The following is a 20,719-nucleotide window of genomic DNA, read 5'->3' on the forward strand; positions in this document are numbered from 1 at the left end:
AACTTTCCAGGATCCTGTCTCTTCTGAGGCAATGTCAGTTGATCCAGATCACTTAGTTCATTGACGAACAAGGGAGGTTCAACTTCCCAAGTATCAATGCCAAATAATTTGGCATTCATCTTCATGATTGCACCAAGAAACTTGGCAGTTTGCTCTTCAGTAACATCCTCATTCTCTTCAGAAGAGGAATACTCATCAGAGCTCATGAAGGGCATAAAGAGGTTCAATGGAATCTCTATGGTCTCTAGATGAGCCTCAGAGTCCTTTGGTTCCTCAGAGGGAAGCTCCTTATTGATCACTGGACGTCCCAGGAGGTCTTCCTCCTTGGGATTTGCGTCCTCCACTCCCCTTGTAGGTTCGGCCATGGTGCTTATGTCAATGGCCTTGCACTCTCCTTTTGGGTTCTCTTCTGTATTGCTTGGGAGAGTACTGGGAGGGATTTCAGTGATCCTTTTACTCAGCTGGCCCACTTGTGCTTCTAAATTTCTAATGGAAGATCTTGTTTCATTCATGAAACTTACAGTGGCCTTAGACAGATCAGATACTAAGTTTACCAAATTAGAAGTGTTTTGTTCAGAGTTCTCTGTCTGTTGCTGAGTGGATGATGGAAAAGGTTTATTATTGTTAAACCTGTTTCTTCCACCATTATTAAAGCCTTGTTGAGGCTTTTGATCCTTCCATGAGAAATTTGGATGATTTCTCCATGATGAGTTATAGGTGTTTCCATAAGGTTCACCTAAATAGTTTACCTCTGCTATTGCAGGGTTTTCAGGATCATAAGCTTCTTCTTCAGAAGATGCCTCTTGAGTACTGTTGGATGCAGCTTGCATTCCATGCAGACTCTGAGAGATCATATTGACTTGCTGAGTCAATATTTTATTCTGAGCCAATATGGCATTCAGAGTATCAACTTCAAGAACTCCCTTCTTCATAGGCGTCCCATTGCTCACAGGATTCCTTTCAGAAGTGTACATGAACTGGTTATTAGCAACCATGTCAATGAGTTCTTGAGCTTCTGCAGGCATTTTCTTTAGGTGAATGGATCCACCTGCAGAAGTATCCAGTGACATCTTTGATAGCTCAGATAAACCATCATAGAATATATCCAGGATGGTCCATTCTGAAAGCATGTCAGAAGGACACTTTTTGGTCAACTGTTTGTATCTTTCCCAAGCTTCATAGAGGGATTCACCTTCGTTCTGTCTGAAGGTCTGAACATCTACTCTAAGCTTGCTCATCTTTTGAGGAGGAAAGAACTTGGCTAAGAAAGCCGTGACCAGCTTATCCCAAGAGTTCAGGCTATCTCTGGGTTGAGAGTCCAACCACACTCTAGCTCTGTCTCTTACAGCAAAAGGGAAAAGCATGAGCCTGTAGACTTCAGGATCTACTCCATTAGTCTTAATAGTATCACAGATCTGCAAGAATTCAGTTAAGAACTGAAAAGGATCTTCAGATGGAAGTCCATGAAACTTGCAGTTCTGCTGCATCAGAGAAACTAATTGAGGTTTCAGCTCAAAGTTGTTTGCTCCAATGGCAGGGATGGAGATGCTTCTTCCATGTAAATTGGAATTAGGTGCAGTAAAGTCACCAAGCATCTTCCTTACATTATTATTATTATTTTCGGCTGCCATCTCCTCTTCCTGTTCGAAAATTTCTGAAATGTTATCTCTGGATTGTTGTATTTTAGCTTCTCTTAATTTTTTTTTCTTCAGAGTCCTTTCAGGTTCTGGATCTGCTTCAACAAGAATATTCTTGTCCTTGCTCCTGCTCATATGACAAAGAAGAAGGCACAGAAAAATAATAATAATAGGGATCCTTTTTGCCCAAGCACAGAGGTTCCCTTATGTGAGTAGAAGAAAAGAAGAAAAGAAAATCTGAACTCAGAGAGAGAGGGGTTCGGATTTTTGGTGAGTTGAAGGAAAGATGTTAGTATATCAATAAACAAATAGAAGAAGATGAGAGGGGGAAGTGAATTTTCGAAAATAATTTTTGAAAAAGAGTTAGTGATTTTTGAAAATGGTTTTTGAAAAATGTTAGTATTTTTCGAAAATTTTTAAAATCAAAAATAAAAATAAGAATAATTAGTTAATTAAAAAGAAATTTTTTGAAAAAGAGGGAAGATATTTTCGAAAATTAGAGAGAGAGAGTTAGTTAGGTAGTTTTGAAAAAGTTAAGAAACAAACAAAAAGTTAGTTAGTTAGTTGAAACAAATTTTGAAAAGATAAGAAGTTAGGGGGTTAGAAAAGATATTTTGAAACCAACTTTTTGAAAAAGGTAAGATAAGAAGATATTTTAGAAATTAGTTTTGAAAAAGATTTGATTTTTAAAATCTCAATTAATGACTTGATTCATAAGAAATCACAAGATATGATTCTAGAACTTAAAGTTTGAATCTTTCTTAACAAGCAAGTAACAAACTTCAAATTTTTGAATCAAAACATTAATTGATTATGTTATTTTCGAAATTTTGACATAAAAATAAGAAAAATATTTTTGAAAAATATTTTTAGAATTTTCGAAAATAACTAAGAATTTTGAAAAAGATTTGATTTTTGAAAAAGATTTTGAAAAAGATAAGATTTTCAAATTGAAAATTTGATTTGACTCTTAAGAAACAATTTGATTTTTAAAAATTTTTGAAAAAGTCAATCCAAATTTTCGAATTTGATGAGAGAAAAAGGGAAAGATATTTTTTTGATTTTTGAATTTTTATGATGAGAAAGAAAAACATAAAAATTATGCAATGCATGAATTTTTTTAGATCAAAACAATGAATGCATGCAAGAATGCTATGAGTGTCAAGATGAACACCAAGAACACTATGAATGTCAAGATGAACATCATAGACACAATTTTGAAAAATTTTTAATGCAAAGAAAACATGTAAGACACCAAACTTAGAAATCTTTCATGTTTAGACTCTAACAAACGAAAAATGCACATGAACAACAACTAAAGATGCAAAACAAGAAAATATCAAGATCAAACAAGAAGACTTACCAAGAACAACTTGAAGATCATGAAGAACACTATGAATGCATGAGATTTTCAAAAAATGCAAGATGCACATGCAAATGTCACCAAACTTATGATATGACTCAAGACTCAAACAAGAAACAGAAAAATATTTTTGATTTTTATGATTTTCTAATTTTTTTGAAAAAAAATTTTTTCGAAAAATTAATTGAAAAAAGAAAAATAAGGATTCCAAAATTTTTAACATGAATTCCAGGAATCTTGCATTCTTAGTCTAAAGCTTCAGTCCAGGAATTAGACATGGCTCACTAGCCAGCCAAGCTTTCAAAGAAAGCTCCAGTCCAAAACACTAGACATGGCCAATGGCCAGCCAAGCTTCAGCATTTAACACCAGAGTATATTGCTCTTGATAACAAATTGCAAGCCTCAGTCCAAATAAATTTAGACATGGCTTTACAGCCAGCCAGGCTTCACTTGCTTCAAGAAACACTAGAATTCATTCTTAAAAATTTTGAATAAATAAAAAAAATAATAAAAAAAATTTTTGAAAAAATTTTTATTTTTTTTCGAAAACAGATGAGAAAATTTTAGAAATATTTTTGAAAAATTTTTGAAAATAAAATAAAAAGAAAATTACCTAATCTGAACAACAAGATGAACCGTCAGTTGTCCAAACTCGAACAATCCCCGGCAACGGCGCCAAAAACTTGGTGTTGTTGCCGGGATTGGTATCTCAGACGATTCTTGGCGCCAAACAAGAACAATTAAGTCCCCGGCAACGGCGCCAAAAACTTGGTGCACGAAATTGTGATGTCCAGGCTCGAACAATCCCTGGCAACATGAGCAACTTGGTACGCGTAATCGTGATTACACTTCAATAATGTAAAATTCATGGCTCTTTCCTTCCCTGGCAATGGCGCCAAGAACATGGTGCCAATACCATGGTTCACAAATTCGATACAACTAACCAGCAAGTGCACTGGGTCGTCCAAGTAATACCTTATGTGAGTAAGGGTCGAATCCCACGGAGATTGTTGGTATGAAGCAAGTTATGGTCACCTTGCAAATCTCAGTTAGGCAGATATAAATGGATAATGGTGTTTTCGAATTTAATATAATAAAATAGGGATAGAAATACTTATGTAATTCATTGGTAGGAATTTCAGATAAGCGAATGGAGATGCTTTCGTTCCTCTGAACCTCTGCTTTCCTGCTATCTTCATCCAATCAGTCTTACTCCTTTCCATGGCTGGCTTTATACAAGGGCGTCACCGTTGTCAGTGGCTACATCCCCTCCTCTCAGTGAATAATATGCTCACGCACCCTGTCACGGCACAGCTATTCATCTGTCGGTTCTCGATCATGCTGGAATAGGATTCACCCTCCTTTTGCGTCTGTCACTAACGCCCAGCACTCGCGAGTTTGAAGCTCGTCACAGTCATTCAATCATTGAATCCTACTCAGAATACCACAGACAAGGTTTAGACTTTCCGGATTCTCTTGAATGCCGCCATCATTCTAGCTTACGCCACGAAGATTCTGGTTAGGAGATCTAAGAGATATTCATTCTAGCTTATTTCATGTAGAACAGAAGTGTTTGTCAGGCACGTGTTCATAGGGGAGAATGGTGATGAACGTCACACATAATCATCACCTTCATCACGTTCTTGGGTGCGAATGGATATCTTAGAAGTGAAATAAGATGAATTGAATAGAAAACAGTAGTACTTTGCATTAATCTTTGAGGAACAGCAGAGCTCCACACCTTAATCTATGGAGTGTAGAAACTCTACCGTGAAAATACATAAGTGAAAGGTCTAGGCATGGCCGAGATGGCCAGCCCCCAAAACATGATCACAGGATCAAAATACAATCCAGGATGCCAAATACAATAGTAAAAGGTCCTATTTATAATAAACTAGCTACTAGGGTTTACATGAGTAAGTAATTGATGCATAAATCCACTTCTGGGGCCCATTTGGTGTGTGTTTGGGCTGAGCTTTTGTGTTTCACGTGTAGAGGTCTTTCTTGGAGTTGAACGCCAGCTTTTGTGCCAGTTTGGGCGTTCAACTCTGGTTTTGGCTCCTTTTCTGGCGCTGGACGCCAGATTTGGTTAGAAAGCTGGCGTTGAACGCCAGTTTACGTCATTTATTCTTGGCCAAAGTATGGACTATTATATATTTCTAGAAAGCCCTGGATGTCTACTTTCCAACGCAATTGGAAGCGCGCCATTTCGAGTTCTGTAGCTCCAGAAAATCCATTTTGAGTGCAGGGAGGTCAGAATCCAACAGCATCAGCAGTCCTTCTTCAACCTCTGAATCTGATTTCTGCTCAAGTCCCTCAATTTCAGCCAGAAAATACCTGAAATCACAGAAAAACACACAAACTCATAGTAAAGTCTAGAAATGTGAGTTTAACATAAAAACTAATGAAAACATCCCTAAAGGTAACTAGATCCTACTAAAAACATACTAAAAACAATGTCAAAAAGCGTATAAATTATCCGCTCATCAATGCCCCTATTTGGCCTAAAGTAGCCAAAAGATTGCCCTTCCACAACAACAGAGTAAGAAACAGTAATTACTAATTCCTTAGTCCAGTTAATCCATTTAGCATTAAAGCCCAGCTTTTCCACGATGTACCATAAGAAGTGCCATTCAACCCATCATAAGCCTTGCTCATATCTAGTTTAATAGCCATCTCATGATCTGCTCCACTTCTCTTATTTTTCAAATAGTGCATACATTTGTGGGCAATTAGAATATTATTTGAAATGAGTCTACCTTTGAGAAAAGCACTCTGATTTGGGCTTATGATTTTATTCATAATACCTTGTAGTCAGTACACCATAACTTTAGAAATAATTTTATACATAACTGAGGACAAACTAATCGGTCGTACCTGAGTCATGTCACTGGCATCTGGCACCTTTGGAATCAAACAAATTTGAGTATGGTTGAAGCTTTTTAGAATTCTGCCACTGTTGAAAGAAACTTCGCACTGCCTTAAAAATGTCACCTCCAACTATATCCCAGAAAAAGTGAAAAAACTTAGCTGTAAACCCGTCATCACCAGGAGCACTCTGAGCATGAACACTGAACGTAGCTCTTTTGACCTCGTCCATAGTTACGGCCTTTGGAGCCTACGGTTCATGGAAGCTGTAACCTTAGGCCCCAAATCCTCCAAATATGGATTCGGATCAATCGAACAAGAAGAAGTAAAAATATCGCAGAAGTAGTCTTCAGCTACCTTTGCAATATCCTCCGGTTTCGATGCAATCTCATTGTTCCTCCTAACTAATCTCCAAATTCTGTTCCTTCGCACCCTTGATTGAAATTTCTGGTGAAAGAATCTGGTGTTCTGATCTCCTTCTTTTAGCCTTTTGACTCTATATTTTTCTCTCCAATAGCTCTCTTCTTTCATATATGCTAGCTCCAACTTCTCTTCCAATCTGGTAATCTCCTCTCCCCATTGATTCCAGCCATCCGCAGCTCCTCTAGGCTAGCTTGAAGGTCCTCAATTTCTTTCTGAGAGTTTTCTTTGTGAGTTATCTGCCATTGAACTAATCTATGTTTACATTCTTTCAACTTTTGGGCCAAGGAGAACATAGCCGAGCCTACTACTTCTATTTTCCACACTTCGCTGACAATTCTTTTGACATTATCTTCTTCACACCAACATTCCTGGTATTTAAAACGCCTTTTACTATGCCAGGATTGAGGTTCAGTTTCCATCAAGATAGGAGCATGATCCGAGCCTAATTCTGTGAGCCTGTGCACCACTGCATTGGAAACTTCAACTTCCATCCCATCCCTACTAAATAGCGGTCAAGCCTCTCCTTCACCAAATCCTCTCTTTGTCTTCGGTTTGTCCACGTGAAAGGCCGCCCCACCATTCCAATATCCACTAATTCGTTGCTATCAATAAAATTAATGAATGTTGCAATGGTAGTTGCTGATTTTTGGCCTCCACCCTCCTTTTTCGCTTGACTTATTATAGCATTAAAATCTCCCGCTATTACCACTTTTTCTTCCCGTTGTTGACTCATTGTTGTAAGCTCCTCAAACTGTAAGGCTCAAATTTGTTCTGAACAGCTCAAATGGACACCAATAAACGTCCATACCCCATTGTTTCCGAAGTCCTTAACATCAGCTGCTACAAAGAATTCCCTGCTGTTTATAATTTGAACATTGATGCTGTCCTTCCAAGCTAGCGCAAGTCCTCCTGTCATTCCTGACGGGTTAACAATATGCCAGTTTTCATAGCTGCATGCCCGGAGTTTTGCTTCCACCTGTCAAGATTGGTTCTTTGTTTCACTTATGAACACAATCTCAGGGGAGTGGGAATTACATATCCCTTTTAGGGTGTGAATTGTCAGGGGTCTCCCCAAATCCCGACAATTCCAAACTATAGTTCTCATGGCGCCTTGGGTGCCATTTGTAGGCTGGCACCCTCCACCCCCTGTTCAACTGCATTTTCATCCTCTGTTCTTGCTTTCTTTGTAGATCCGTCAACTATACCACTCATCAACCTTTTTTTAGATCCAGCTTTAGTCTCTAACCCTCCAGTACCTTGTCTTGCTAATTTTTTTCACTTCCTGCCTTCCTCTGTTGTGAGACATTGCACAATAGTGAATTGCATAGGTTGTCCTTCATCCTCCTTGGCATTGGACTGACCAGCTATGATAACCTCCATACATTCTGTTCTAGAGTTGGCTGATTGAGGTGACTCAGGTGCTGCCTTATTGCTAGCGTTTTGTGGTTTCAAACTTTGTTCCTCCTCTTGCATTGACATTCCTGCAAATTTCTCTAATAAGCAGTTTAAGACCGGCTTTTTCTTATATTTAGTAGCCTTATTCTGATTCTGGGCTGAGTTATTGAACGTTCTTTCTCTTTTAGAGTTAATTCGTATTCCAACTTGGCTGGCTTTAACCCATTCGCCAATGTCATCCTCTTTTAACCTATCACTCTCCGTGTCCTTCAGTAGATCATGGTAGTTTTTCACCTCGGGCCCCAATTTTGCGCAGTAGGTACAGAAATTTCCAAGTCTCTCATAGCGCAATGCTGCCTCTACCTCCTTTTTATTAGGTCCTGCAACAATTAACTGATCCATCAATTTCTTGGTAGCTTCAATATTGATCTTGGCCTTTACAATCCTAGTTTCTCTGCCTCTCATATGAAATTTACCTACCTCTAACACTGTGTTTAGCCTCTCTCCCAATTTACGTCCAAGTTCGAGGATTTTAAACGATTCTGGCAAATCCCAAAATTGAACCCAAACTGAAAAATTGGAAACAATCTCTTCATCACCGTTCTGATCTTCCTTCCATCTCTTGACATGGAGCACGTAATCCTTGAATAGCCATGGAGAACCACGTTCAATACGCAAGACATCTACCTCTTTATTAAAAAAGAATTGGAAGTAATTGTCCCATTTGTCACTCATGCTAAATCCCTCTGGATTTCCCTATATAGCCTTTAAAGCATTCCTCATGGTTCCAACTGAGAAGGTTTTGGAAGCAAAGAGTCTGCCATAGAGACTATTGGAGCAAGCGTTAATACCTTCTGATATGTATGCCTCTTCCAGCAGAATCGCATTCCTACCTCCTTTTCGGTTGTCTTCCTCGATCCGATCTTCATCCCTTCTTGCCTCAGCCAATTACGTAGATTATCTTTGTCAAACTAGTAGTCAGAAATTTATGTTGAAATTTAATTGACGTTGACAGTGTAGTCTTGACGGCAGCAAAGACTTTGTTAAAAACCCTAACAGAGCTCTAGAAAACCCTAACAGAGCACTTGTCCTCAGGAGTACCTAAGGATAAATTAAATTGTAAAATTTAAATAAATCACTGTTCTCATACATAATGACATAAAATTTAACATTATTCTTTTCTAGAACCATCTATTTTTTTAGTTTTTATCCTTATTTTTGTACTTTATTTTAATTTTATTAAACCAAAAATTACTAATGCCATTTAACTTTAATTTTTAATTTTTATCATAAATAAAAATATGTGACTTTGAATGTATCAAATAATAAAAAAACTCATAATAAAAAAAGTTAAATTTACTCATTCTTTACATTTATAGGAGTGTAGATGATTCACATAAGAGTTACGGAATTTTTTGAATTTTTATTTTTAAAGTAGTATTCACTTCTGAATGTAATAATTATGAACTAATATATGTTGACAACTAATTGTGATTGAAGAGAAGATAGAAAGAGAATAAAAACCGATGAAGGAAGAGAGAACAAGCTAATATAAGAGTGGTAGTGAGGCATATGTAGATAGATAATGATAAAAAAAGAATAATAAAAACAAAAATTAAAAATTCTAAAAGAATAATAAGACTAAAGATACTTTAAAATGTTGAATATAAAATTATAAAAAATAAATTTTTTTAGCTATTAAAATTATACGAGAGAAAGAGTGATTTAAATATAAATTTTTATATCTGCTTCAAATTAAATATAATTGAGAAATAAATAAATTTACAAATATTTATAAATTTTTATCTTTATTGTTACACATAGTAATAACATAATGATTTTAGTATTATACCTAAATTAGTTTAAATTCAATTATTCTATATATTAAATAAATTAAATAACTAATAAATTTTTTTATTTTTTATTTAATTATTCTATACAAAATTTTTGAATGCTTGATATCTTAATTTTTTTTAAAATAATAAAATATGACTTAACAAGTAAGTATGAAAAATAAGTATATTTATAATAGTTATACATCTAGATATCTAAATCAAACAAAAAAATAATTCTTTTAACAAATCTTTAACAACTAAAAACTTAACACAACAGATATGTATGAATCAAAGTGACAAATAAAAATGAGAGCTGCGATAAGGGTAATATGATATGGTTGTAATTGATTGCGGTTGGGGTTAATAGAAGAAAAAAACAAAAAAGGAGAATAAAACAAGGCAACATAATAGTGACGGCGAGACAATAATAGTTATATATGTAAAAAAATAATAAAAGAAAATAATAGTGTATAATATGATGAGATGATATAATCAAAATAAAATTAATAATTTTAAAATAATAATAAAATTAAAGATAATTAAAGATGTTCAATATAAGATTACAGAAATAATTTTTTATCTATTAGAATTATGTATAAGAAAAAGAATGTTTTGAATATGAATATAAATTTTTAAATTTATTTTAAATTAAATAGAATTGAGAAAATAAATAAATTTAATATATAAATAATTAATTTATAAATAATGTTAATAAATTTTTATCTTGATTTTGTTATACATAATAACCAAAAATTTTTTTCTTAATTTTTTAATTTAAATTTATTTATTTTATATTTTTAATTATTAATATTAAATTTATAAATTTAAAAATAAAAATATAAAAATATTTTTTTAACTCAATACAAAAGTGACTGAAACAAGTACGGCAGTGCCTGTTGAGTTAGTATATATAAAATGGATTGGTTATGAGTTATGACAGTTTGTGAAATAACATGAATTTAGTATGGAATTACACCTTATATATTATATACTCTTGATATACTCTACATACAAAATATTTATTAAAAAATATAGCAAAGTAACATATTTTAATAAAAAATTTATTATTAAAAAATTATACCAATATTTTTTATATGAATATTTTATTAAATTTTTTTTTTGCAAGAACAAATTATAATATCATCGAGATATGATAAAATAAACATAAATATTTGGCTTTACTTTCTATTTGGTTCGAATTTGGTCAATAATAAAATATGATATATACAGACATATATATACATGTATAGATTAAAGTCATACAATATAGATTATTTAACATAACCTACCTTATCATACATATGAGTATATATATATATATATATATAATGGATTGGTTATGGCAGTTTGTGAAATAACATTAATTTAGTATAGGATTACACCTTATATATTATGTACTCCTAATGTACTCTACATAAAAAAATATTTATTAAAAAATATAGTAAAATAAAGTAAACATAAATATTTAGTTTTATTTTCTATTTTGTTCGAATTTGTTCAATAATAAAATATGATATATATAGATATATATACACATATATAGATTAAAGTCATAAAATATAGATTATTTAACAGAAGCTACTTTATCATACATGTGAGTTTATATATATATAAAATGAATTGGTTATGGTAGTTTGTGAAATAACATGAAGTTAGTATGGAATTACATCTTATATATGATGTACTCCTAATGTACTCTACATAAAAATTATTTATTAAAAAATTATAGCAAAGTAATATATTTTAATTAAAAATTTATTATTAAAAAATTATATCAATATTTTTACATGAATATTTTATTTTTTTTCTTTTGTAAGAACAAATTATAATACCATCGAAATATGATAAAATAAACATAAATATTTGACTTTATTTTCTATTTGGTTCGAATTTAGTCAATAATAAAATATGATATATATAAACATATATACACATATATAGATTGGAGTCATACAATATAGATTATTTAACATAATCTACCTTATCATACATACGAGTATATGAATGATAAATACATAAAATATTTAAAATATAGATCTTGTGAAAAATTATTTTGACAAACAAATGTATTGTGTGAGAAAAAATCAATACTAATTATTCTATTTTTGTTAATTTTTGTTATTAGCTTTTTTTGTTTTTTAAGAAACTACGACAAAAACTCTAATAGAATAATTAGAGTGAGAGTATAATGTACTAAGAACAAAATAGTACAAAGTACAAACTAAATTAACATAAAACTAAACAAAATATAATTTAAATAAATATCTCAAAATATAATTAGATCTACAAAAAATTACTTATCACTATTGACTGATGATTGAACACTTTCTTTTATTCTAATTATTCTTTTTTTTTTTTATACATGGCTCGAAAATCAACATTTGGTATAGTCATCATCTATTTTATGAAACTATTTAAAAAGTTATTCAAAGGTTGAAAATATTAGAGTTGAATAAGAGAGATAAATAAAATTAGAGAAATAATAAAAAAATTAAAAAAAATGTTGATTATTTGAGCGAAGGATTAAGGAAGAAGTTATGCGTAAATTTTTTGTAACAGTTAGTAAAATGCATAATTGCAAGGTTAGTTTTAAATTATGTTGGCAGAGTTAAAATAGGAAAAAAAATTGAACTAAACTTCATGTACTCACATTATATATTGACTAGCGACTCAACGGGCACTGCCGTGCCTGTTCAGCCGCTTTTGTATTGCGTTAAAAAAATATTTTTATATTTTTATTTCTAAAATTATAAATTTAATATCAATAACTAAAAAATAAATTACAAAAAAAATATTTTAAATTATTTAATATATATAAAAAATATAAAATAAATAAATTTAAATTAAAAACTTAAGAAAAGGATTTTGTTATTACTATGTGTAACAAAATCAAGATAAAAATTTATTAACATTATTAATAAATTAATTATTTATATATTAAATTTATTTATTTTCTCAATTCTATTTAATTTGAAAGAAATTTAAAAATTTATATTCATATTCAAAACATTCTTTTTCTTATACATAATTCTAATAGATAAAAAATTATTTCTGTTATTAGAGAATCATTAGAATCAAATTAGATCAATTAATATCGTCTATATTTATATAGTATATCTATACATTAATTGTAGGATTCTATGTCTTTATTACTTTGATTCATTTAGCACTTATAAATACCCCTTGTATATTGTACCTCTGAACACAACTCAATAATACACTTTTCAGATTACTCTCTCAGTCTCTTGTTTCTAACATGGTATCAAGAGTTTAGGTCTTTTTTTTCAATGAATATTAGTTCATAGCCCCATTGTTTTTTCCTTTCCGGCAGTGTTCTTTGGCCTTTTTTTTTGTTCCCTTTTCGACGCTTTGGTTCGTCACCCCCGTAACCATCTTGTTCGTCTTGTCGCCGTGATTCCAACGCAATCAGAACCGCCGCCATCCGCCGCCAGATGCGCCGCCACGCGCCGCCGAAAGACGCTGCTACGACTAGGTTGATCTTCCTTCCAGATTCCACCCGTGCCTCTTTGCTCTCATTTTTCGATCTGTTTTTGACGCTTTGGTTTGTCACCTCCGGCATCATCGTGTTCTTCTCTTCGTCAGCTTTCCAACGCCGCCGAGATCGCCACCATCAGCCACCGGACGCGCCGTCATGCGCCGCCGGAATCCTGCTGCCCGCCTCCATTGTTTCTCCTTCTGAAGGTTCAACAGCCGTTGGATCTCGGCTCCAATCGGACGATCATCGCGCTGCCACGTGTCAACTGCTCCTTGGCCGACCCGCGCACGCCGGCCCCGACCCGCGCACGCCGGCCCCGACCCGCGCACGCCCGGCCCGACCCGCCTTTGACCCGCGCTTCCATCTGGCTGCCAGCGTGTCTCTCTCCCTCCTCTCAGGTGCCGCCACTTGTCCTTGTCTCGCTGACGTGGCGCTGACGTGACTGCTGACGTGGCGCTGACGTGGCAGACAAGTGGGACCTTCCCTAAGATTTTTTGGTGAGCTCTTTCCGATTCTGCACTCCATTTTCTCGTTTTTTGTCCCGAATTTGCAGTTTTATTCTTCCCTTTGCTATTTCTTCTATTACTATGGAAAAATTATATGTCTTTCAGCCTATCCCTGTTATCCTTAATGGCTCCAACTATGCACATTGGGTTGAAGCTATGAGAGGATTTCTTAAAGGGCGAAAATTATGGCGATATGTGACTGGTGATATTGCCTGTCCGGTTAAGCCAACTGTGACTGACAAATCCAAAGATGGTGCCTCCAAATCAAAGGAGGATGCTGAGAAGGAAAAGGACTATGCAGAGAAATTGGAAGATTGGGATAGTAAAAATCATCAGATTATCACTTGGTTCCGCAACACTTCTACTCCTGGCATTCATTTACAGTTTGGGCGTTTTGAAACTGCTAAAGAGGTATGGGATCATTTGGCGAAACGTTACACTATTTCTGATCTCTCTCATCAGTACCAACTGCTTAAGGAACTTCATAGCCTCAAGCAAGAACGTGGCCAAGCAGTTTTTGATTTTCTTGCTAAGATGGAGATTATTTGGGATCAGTTGACCTCTTGTGAGCCTATTCTTAAAGATCCCACTGATGCTAAGGCATATGACGATTATCAGAACCGGACACGTCTCATCCAATTTCTGATGGCACTTACTGATGACTATGAGCCGGTCATGGCTTCTCTTCTTCATCAGAATCCCTTGCCTAGTCTTTAAGATGCTCTTCCTCATCTCAAGTCTGAAGAAACGCGCTTGGGATTGCTTCGTTCTAGAAGTGAAACTGTCTTTGTTGCCACCGATATTAAAGGTAAAATCTGTTGCAACTGTAACCGGCCTGGACATTCCTTCTCTGACTGTCCTTCTATTGAATGTCGTAAGTGCAAACAAAAAGGCCACATTGGCTCCAACTGCCCGAAACTATTCTGCCATTATTGTAAGCTCTCGGGTCACTTGATTGCTATCTGTCCTACTCGAACACCACATTCAGATCAGAACAAGTATCAACCTCGCCCCAACAACTCTCTGCATGTGCCTGCCTCTACTGCTGCTGCTGCTACTGAGTCCACCTCTTCCACATCTCTCAACACACCTTCTATATCTCCATCAGATATTGAAACCCTTCTTAAGCAACTTCTCTCTTTTTCTGTTAATACCCCCGCTACTCTTTCCACCCCTCTAGGTAATTCTAAATGGTATTTTGACTCTGGTTGTTTTAATCATATGTCTCCTCTGCGTCATCTTTTTTTGTCATTGTCTCCCACTACAAATGCACCTTCTGTCAACACTGCTAATGGTTCCCTCTTGCATGCAACACATCACGAGATTATTTCCCAGTCCAATATTCATCTCTCTGATGCTTATTTTATTCCAAAATTGAATTTTAATCTTATCTCTGTCGGTCAGCTTGTTGAACTCAGTTTTGATGTTATTTTTTCTATTTCTGATTGTCGTGTGCAGGATCGTCGGACGGGAAAGATCATCGGGACTGGCTGTAAGGTCGGACACTTATTTGAGCTCGAGAACTTTCATGTTCCCTCTACAAATCTCTGTGCTGCTTCCTCTCCATTTACTCTTCACTTGTGGCACCGTCGTCTTGCCCATAGCTCCTTAGGAAAATTGCGTCCTCTTATATCTACAGGTGTTTTAGGTCAAGTTCAAAATGAGTCTTTAGATTGAATTTCTTGTCGCACTACAAAACAACCTGGCTTATCCTTTAATAATAATTCCTCTATTGCATGCTCTCCTTTTGATCTTATTCATTCTGATGTTTGGGCCCCGCTCCCACCGCTTCTATGGGAGGGGCTCGATATTTTGTCGTCTTTATTGATGATTATTCACGTTTTACTTAGGTTTATTTGATGACTAATCGTTGTGAGTTGCCTCAGATTTACATTAACTTTGCTACTATGGTTCGAACTCAATTTTCAAAGGTCATTAAAATTTTCAGACGTGATAATGCTATGGAATATCGTGACTCCAAACTTTTAAATTTCCTCGCTGAACAGGGTACTTTATCCGAGTTTTCTTGTCCTGGTACCTCTCAACAAAATGGCAGAGTTGAGCGTAAACACCGTCATATTCTTGACTCTGTCCGTGCGATGCTTATTTTCTCTTCCTGTCCTGAGTGTGCTTGGGGTGAAGCTGTTCTCACTGCTGTTCATGTTATCAATTGACTCCCTTCTTCTGTTCTTGGTAACACTACCCCCTTTGAGCGTCTTATCGTACTTTTCCCGATTACAGTTCCCTCCGTGTTTTTGGTTGTGTCTGCTTTGTCCTTCTTCAGCCTCATGAACATAATAAGCTTGAACCTCGGGCTCGCATGTGTTGTTTTCTTGGTTATGCTTCTGAACATAAGGGTTATCGTTGTTGGGATCCTATCTCTCACCGTATTCATATATCTCGTCATGTTGTCTTCTGGGAGCATCACATGTTCTCTAGTTTTTCCTCTTTTGAGTCCATTCCTTCTACTCCGTCACCGTTTTTTACTAACCCAAATGTTGATCTCTTTCCTAGTGATGATACTACAGGGTCTACCCCAAGTCCACCCCTCGAGGCTCCTGCCCCTCTGCCTTCCCCATCTCCCGATGATTCCAATCTGGACGGTGATTCCGCTCCTACTGTCATACCTCCTCCTCCCACTCGTTCTTCTCGGGTAAGGAATCCACCTCCTCATCTTCTTGATTATCATTGTTTTTCTACTATTCTTCATCAACATGAACCTAAGTCATTCAGAGAAGCCTCCACAAATCTAAATTGGTAAAAAGTAATGCAGAAAGAAATACAGGCACTTGAAAAAGTACATACTTGGGAGTTGGTTGATCCTCCTTCTGATCAGGAAGTTGTGGGCAGTAGATGGGTATACAAGATCAAGACTCGTTCTGATGGCTCTATTGACCATTATAAGGCACGCTTGGTTGCTCAAGGTTGCACGCAAGAGTATGGTATTGATTATGAAGAGACTTTTGCTCCTGTCGCTCGCCTTACATCTGTTAGAGCTCTCATTGCCATTGCTGCGGTTAAAAAATGGTCTCTCAGTCAGATGGATGTGAAGAATGCATTTTTTAATGGGACTTGAAAAAGAAAGTCTATATGAAACCACCTCCGGGATATCCTTGTCCTTCTCGTAAGGTTTGTCTCCTTCGCAAGGCACTTTATGGACTTAAGCAAGCTCCTCGTGAATGGTTCGACAAGTTGAGCACTACCATATGCAGTCTTGGTTTTACTTCTAGTCCTCATGAGAATGCCCTCTTCATTTGTAAAAGTGAACGTGGAGTTGTCCTTCTACTTTTGTATGTTGATGACATGATCATTACTAGAGATGATGTTGATGGTATCTCTGATCTCAAGGCCTCACTTCACCATACCTTTGAGATGAAAGATCTTGGTTCTCTCAGCTATTTTCTTGGTCTCGAGGTCATCTCCACAGATGATGGCATCTATCCCTCTCAGGCTAAGTATGCTTCAGATCTTCTTGCTCGCGCTGGGATTACAGATAGTCGCACTGAGTCTACTCCTATTGAGCCTAATGTTCGATTTACCTCTATGGATGGCACTGTTTTGGATAATCCGACTCTATATCGACAGTTAGTTGGCAGTCTCGTCTATTTGACTGTCACCCGACCAGACATTGCCTATTCAGTACATGTCCTCAGCCAGTTCTTGACCGCTCCTCGTACTACTCACTATGCGGCAGTTCTTCGCATTCTTCGCTACGTCAAAGGCACTCTATTTCATGGCCTTTATTTTTCTGCCCATTCCTCTTTGACCCTTCAAGCATACTCCGATGCTGATTGGGCTGGTGATCCTACTGATCGTCGTTCTACTACTGGTTACTGTTTGTTCCTTGGCGACGCTCTCATTTCTTGGCGTGCTAAGAAGCAAACGTTCACTGCTCGCTCAAGCACAGAAGCTGAATATCGTGCCCTCGCTGACACCACTGTTGAGGTTATCTCGGTTCGTTGGCTTCTCGAAGATCTGGGTGCTCCTCAGTCGTCCCCTACTGATGTTTTTTGTGATAACCGCAGTGCTATTCAGATTGCCCATAATGATGTGTTTCATGAACGCACCAAACACATTGAGATTGATTGTCATTTTGTTCGGCAACGTATTCTTATTGATGCTGTTCATTGATGCTGTTCATCTCATTGCTGTTGGAACACTGGATCAAACTACTGATATCTTCACGAAAGCTCATCACCCGACTCGTTTCCGGACTTTGTTATCCAAACTCAAGTTGGTCTCCTTAACTCCCACTTGAGTTTGAGGAGGGATGTTAGAGAATCATGTTAGAGAATCATTAGAATCAATTTAGATAAATTAGTATCGTCTATATTTATATAGTATATCTGTACATTAATTGTAGGATTCTATGTCTTTATTACTTTGATTCATTTAGCGCCTATAAATACCCGTACAACACAACTCAATAATACACTTTTCAGATTACTCTCTCAGTCATAGTTAGCAGAACCGGTCCGATCCGCCGGTGAACCGGACTTAGTACCGATTCAGTTTGATATTTGGACCGTACAAGGTATAAAACCGGAATGAACCGGTCAAACTCGGAGTGAACCGGTGAGAACCAGTGAAACTTGGTAAGACCGGTCTGATCGAACCGTTTGAAAGGCAAAATTATCCAAAATGTGTGATATGGGGTTCGAACCCCTATCTTCTAGAAGATCAAAACCTCCCCTTGCCGCTGAATTGTGTTGATTTTTATTAATATATGCAAATTATAATATATATATATATATATATATATATATATATATATATATATATATATATATATATATATATATCTTTCATCAAATAGTTTACTTTTATTTATTTTATTTTAATTTTAGTTATAAACTCACTCATTCTTAAATTAATTATATTTTTATTTAACAATAATTATAAACTCACTTATTTTTTCTTTTCATAATTATATAATATATTAATATTATTTTTAATAAATACATATAGCAATTTTTTATTTTACTTATATTCAATTAATTTTAATTTTAAAGTCACTCATTTTTAAATCAATTATATTTTATTTAACTATAAATTTTGTTAATATATATATATATATATATATATTAAAAAGATAAAAAAATTATTAACCATAATTTATTTTTTCTTTTTATGATTATATGATATCTATTAATATTATTTTTTCAATAAATACTTGTAGTATATAATAATAGATAAAGACTCACATGCAGTTGTCTTCATATGAAGTTAATAATTGAAAATCGTTAAATGATATTTAGTTAAACTTGTCAAATCATCTAACTGTTTTTAAATATCAACTTTACATAAAAATTAACTGTATGCAAGTTTTTACTTATAATAATATAATAATACAATAAATATAAATTAATTAATAAAGTATTAAATTTGATAATTATTATTTTTATAAAAACAAAATAAAAGTACTTATAATAAAAAAAAATAATTAAATTTTACATAATTATTTAATTATACCGGGTTAACCGGTTTGACCAGTGATCCACCGGTTGAACTAGTAACCCATTGACCCAGTAAATTCACCGGTTCGATTACCGGTTTGGTTCTGACAACTATGCTCTCAGTCTCTTGTTTCTAACATCTGTAATCTTATATTGAACATCTTTAATTATCTTAATTTTATTATTATTTTAAAATTATTAATTTTTATTTTGATTATATTATCTCATCATATTATACACTATTATTTTCTCTTATTATCTTCTTACATACATAACTATTATTGTCTCGCCGTCGCTATTATGTTGCTTTGTTTTATTCTCCTTTTTTATTTTTTTTCTTCTATTAACCCCAACCGCGATCAATTACCACCATATCATATCTATGACAATGCATCTATGACAATGTATAAAGGGAATAGAAGAGTTTGGTATCCAATTTTCGCTTTTCCATCTAATCCTATTAATAAATAGTGTTTAATATAATTGTTGTCTTAAAATTTTGTCAAAAATATAATTATTAGTTAATTTTTCTTTATTATTTGTACAGTTACCTTTTTATTCTACACATAACTTCTACCCATGTCTTATTTCTTATTCTTATCTTTATTTTATTTAATTAAAAAAATAATGATAAATATGTGTATGGAGAATGATAAAAAATAATGAAAATAAAAATATTTTTTTTTTAAAAAATAATGGAACAAAAGATGATTTAAGATATTGAATATAAAATTAAAAGAAAAAATTTTTAACAATTGAAATTATGCGAGAAGAAGAGTTCTTTAAATTTAAATTTTTATATCTGCTTCAAATTAAATAATATTAAAAAATAATAAATTTATAAATATTTATAAATTTTTATCTTAATTGTTACATATAATAACAACGTAATAATTTTAGTATTATACTTAAATTAATTTAAATTTTATTATTCTATACATTAAAAAAATTAAATAACTTATAAATTTTTTTATTTTTATTTATTAATAATTTATTATTCATTAAATTTTTTTTATCTCAAATTTATAATTTAAAAACATAAAAATTAATTTTCTAAAAATATTAGAAAAAAATAATATAAAAATTATAATTTTGTTTTGAAATTAAATGAAACTTTTAGAAAATCTTAAAAATTTTATTAGTTAGAGACATAGAAGTTGACATATTAGATCTAGAGAAAGATTAAGAATTATTACAAATAAGTATTAAGAGTAGGGGAGATATTCAATAATGTAATATTTTTATATTGAATTGTATATGTTAATAGTAGCTAAATCAAATTTTATAAGAAGATATAATATATTTGATATTATTTTTTTATAATTGTTGACAAATTTTATAATTTGATTAACAAAAAATCTGAATACTTGATATCTTAAATTTTGTCTAAAAGTAATATTAATAAGTAAGTCTGAAAAATGATAAGAATTTATATAATAGGTATACATCTAGATATCTAAATCAAAGAAAAAAAATCTTTTAGCAAATCTTTAATAACTCAAAAGTTAATACAATAGTAGTTATGGATCGAAGTGATAAACAAAAATGAGAGTTGGGATAATGATACGGTGATAATTAATTGCGATTGGGATGAATAGAAGAAGAAAACAAAAAAAAAAGAGAATAAAACAAGGCAACATCTATTCTATAACAATACATAAAGAGACTACAGAAAAAATGGTGTCCAATTTTTGTATTCCCATTTTAACCTTATTAATAAATAGTGACTGACGTAACTGC

At 33.7% G+C, this 20,719-nt stretch overlaps 1 protein-coding gene and 1 non-coding gene across 2 annotated transcripts; both read left to right on the plus strand.

Annotated features, from left to right (window-relative positions):
• Positions 1 to 1,124: 1,124 nt before the first annotated feature.
• Positions 1,125 to 1,232, plus strand: LOC148578728 (small nucleolar RNA R71). Its single transcript, XR_015904130.1, has one exon. It is a non-coding gene; the product is annotated as a small nucleolar RNA R71 (small nucleolar RNA).
• A 12,372-nt stretch (positions 1,233 to 13,604) lies between these two features.
• Positions 13,605 to 14,240, plus strand: LOC148578729 (uncharacterized). Its single transcript, XM_088503169.1, has one exon. The coding sequence runs from the start codon at positions 13,605 to 13,607 to the stop codon at positions 14,238 to 14,240; it is 636 nt and encodes a 211-aa protein (XP_088359295.1).
• The last annotated feature ends 6,479 nt before the right edge of the window (positions 14,241 to 20,719 follow it).

This window comes from Arachis ipaensis, chromosome B1 (genome assembly GCF_059453495.1).
Source record: "Arachis ipaensis isolate K30076 ecotype BB chromosome B1, ASM5945349v1, whole genome shotgun sequence".
NCBI lineage: Eukaryota > Viridiplantae > Streptophyta > Magnoliopsida > Fabales > Fabaceae > Arachis > Arachis ipaensis.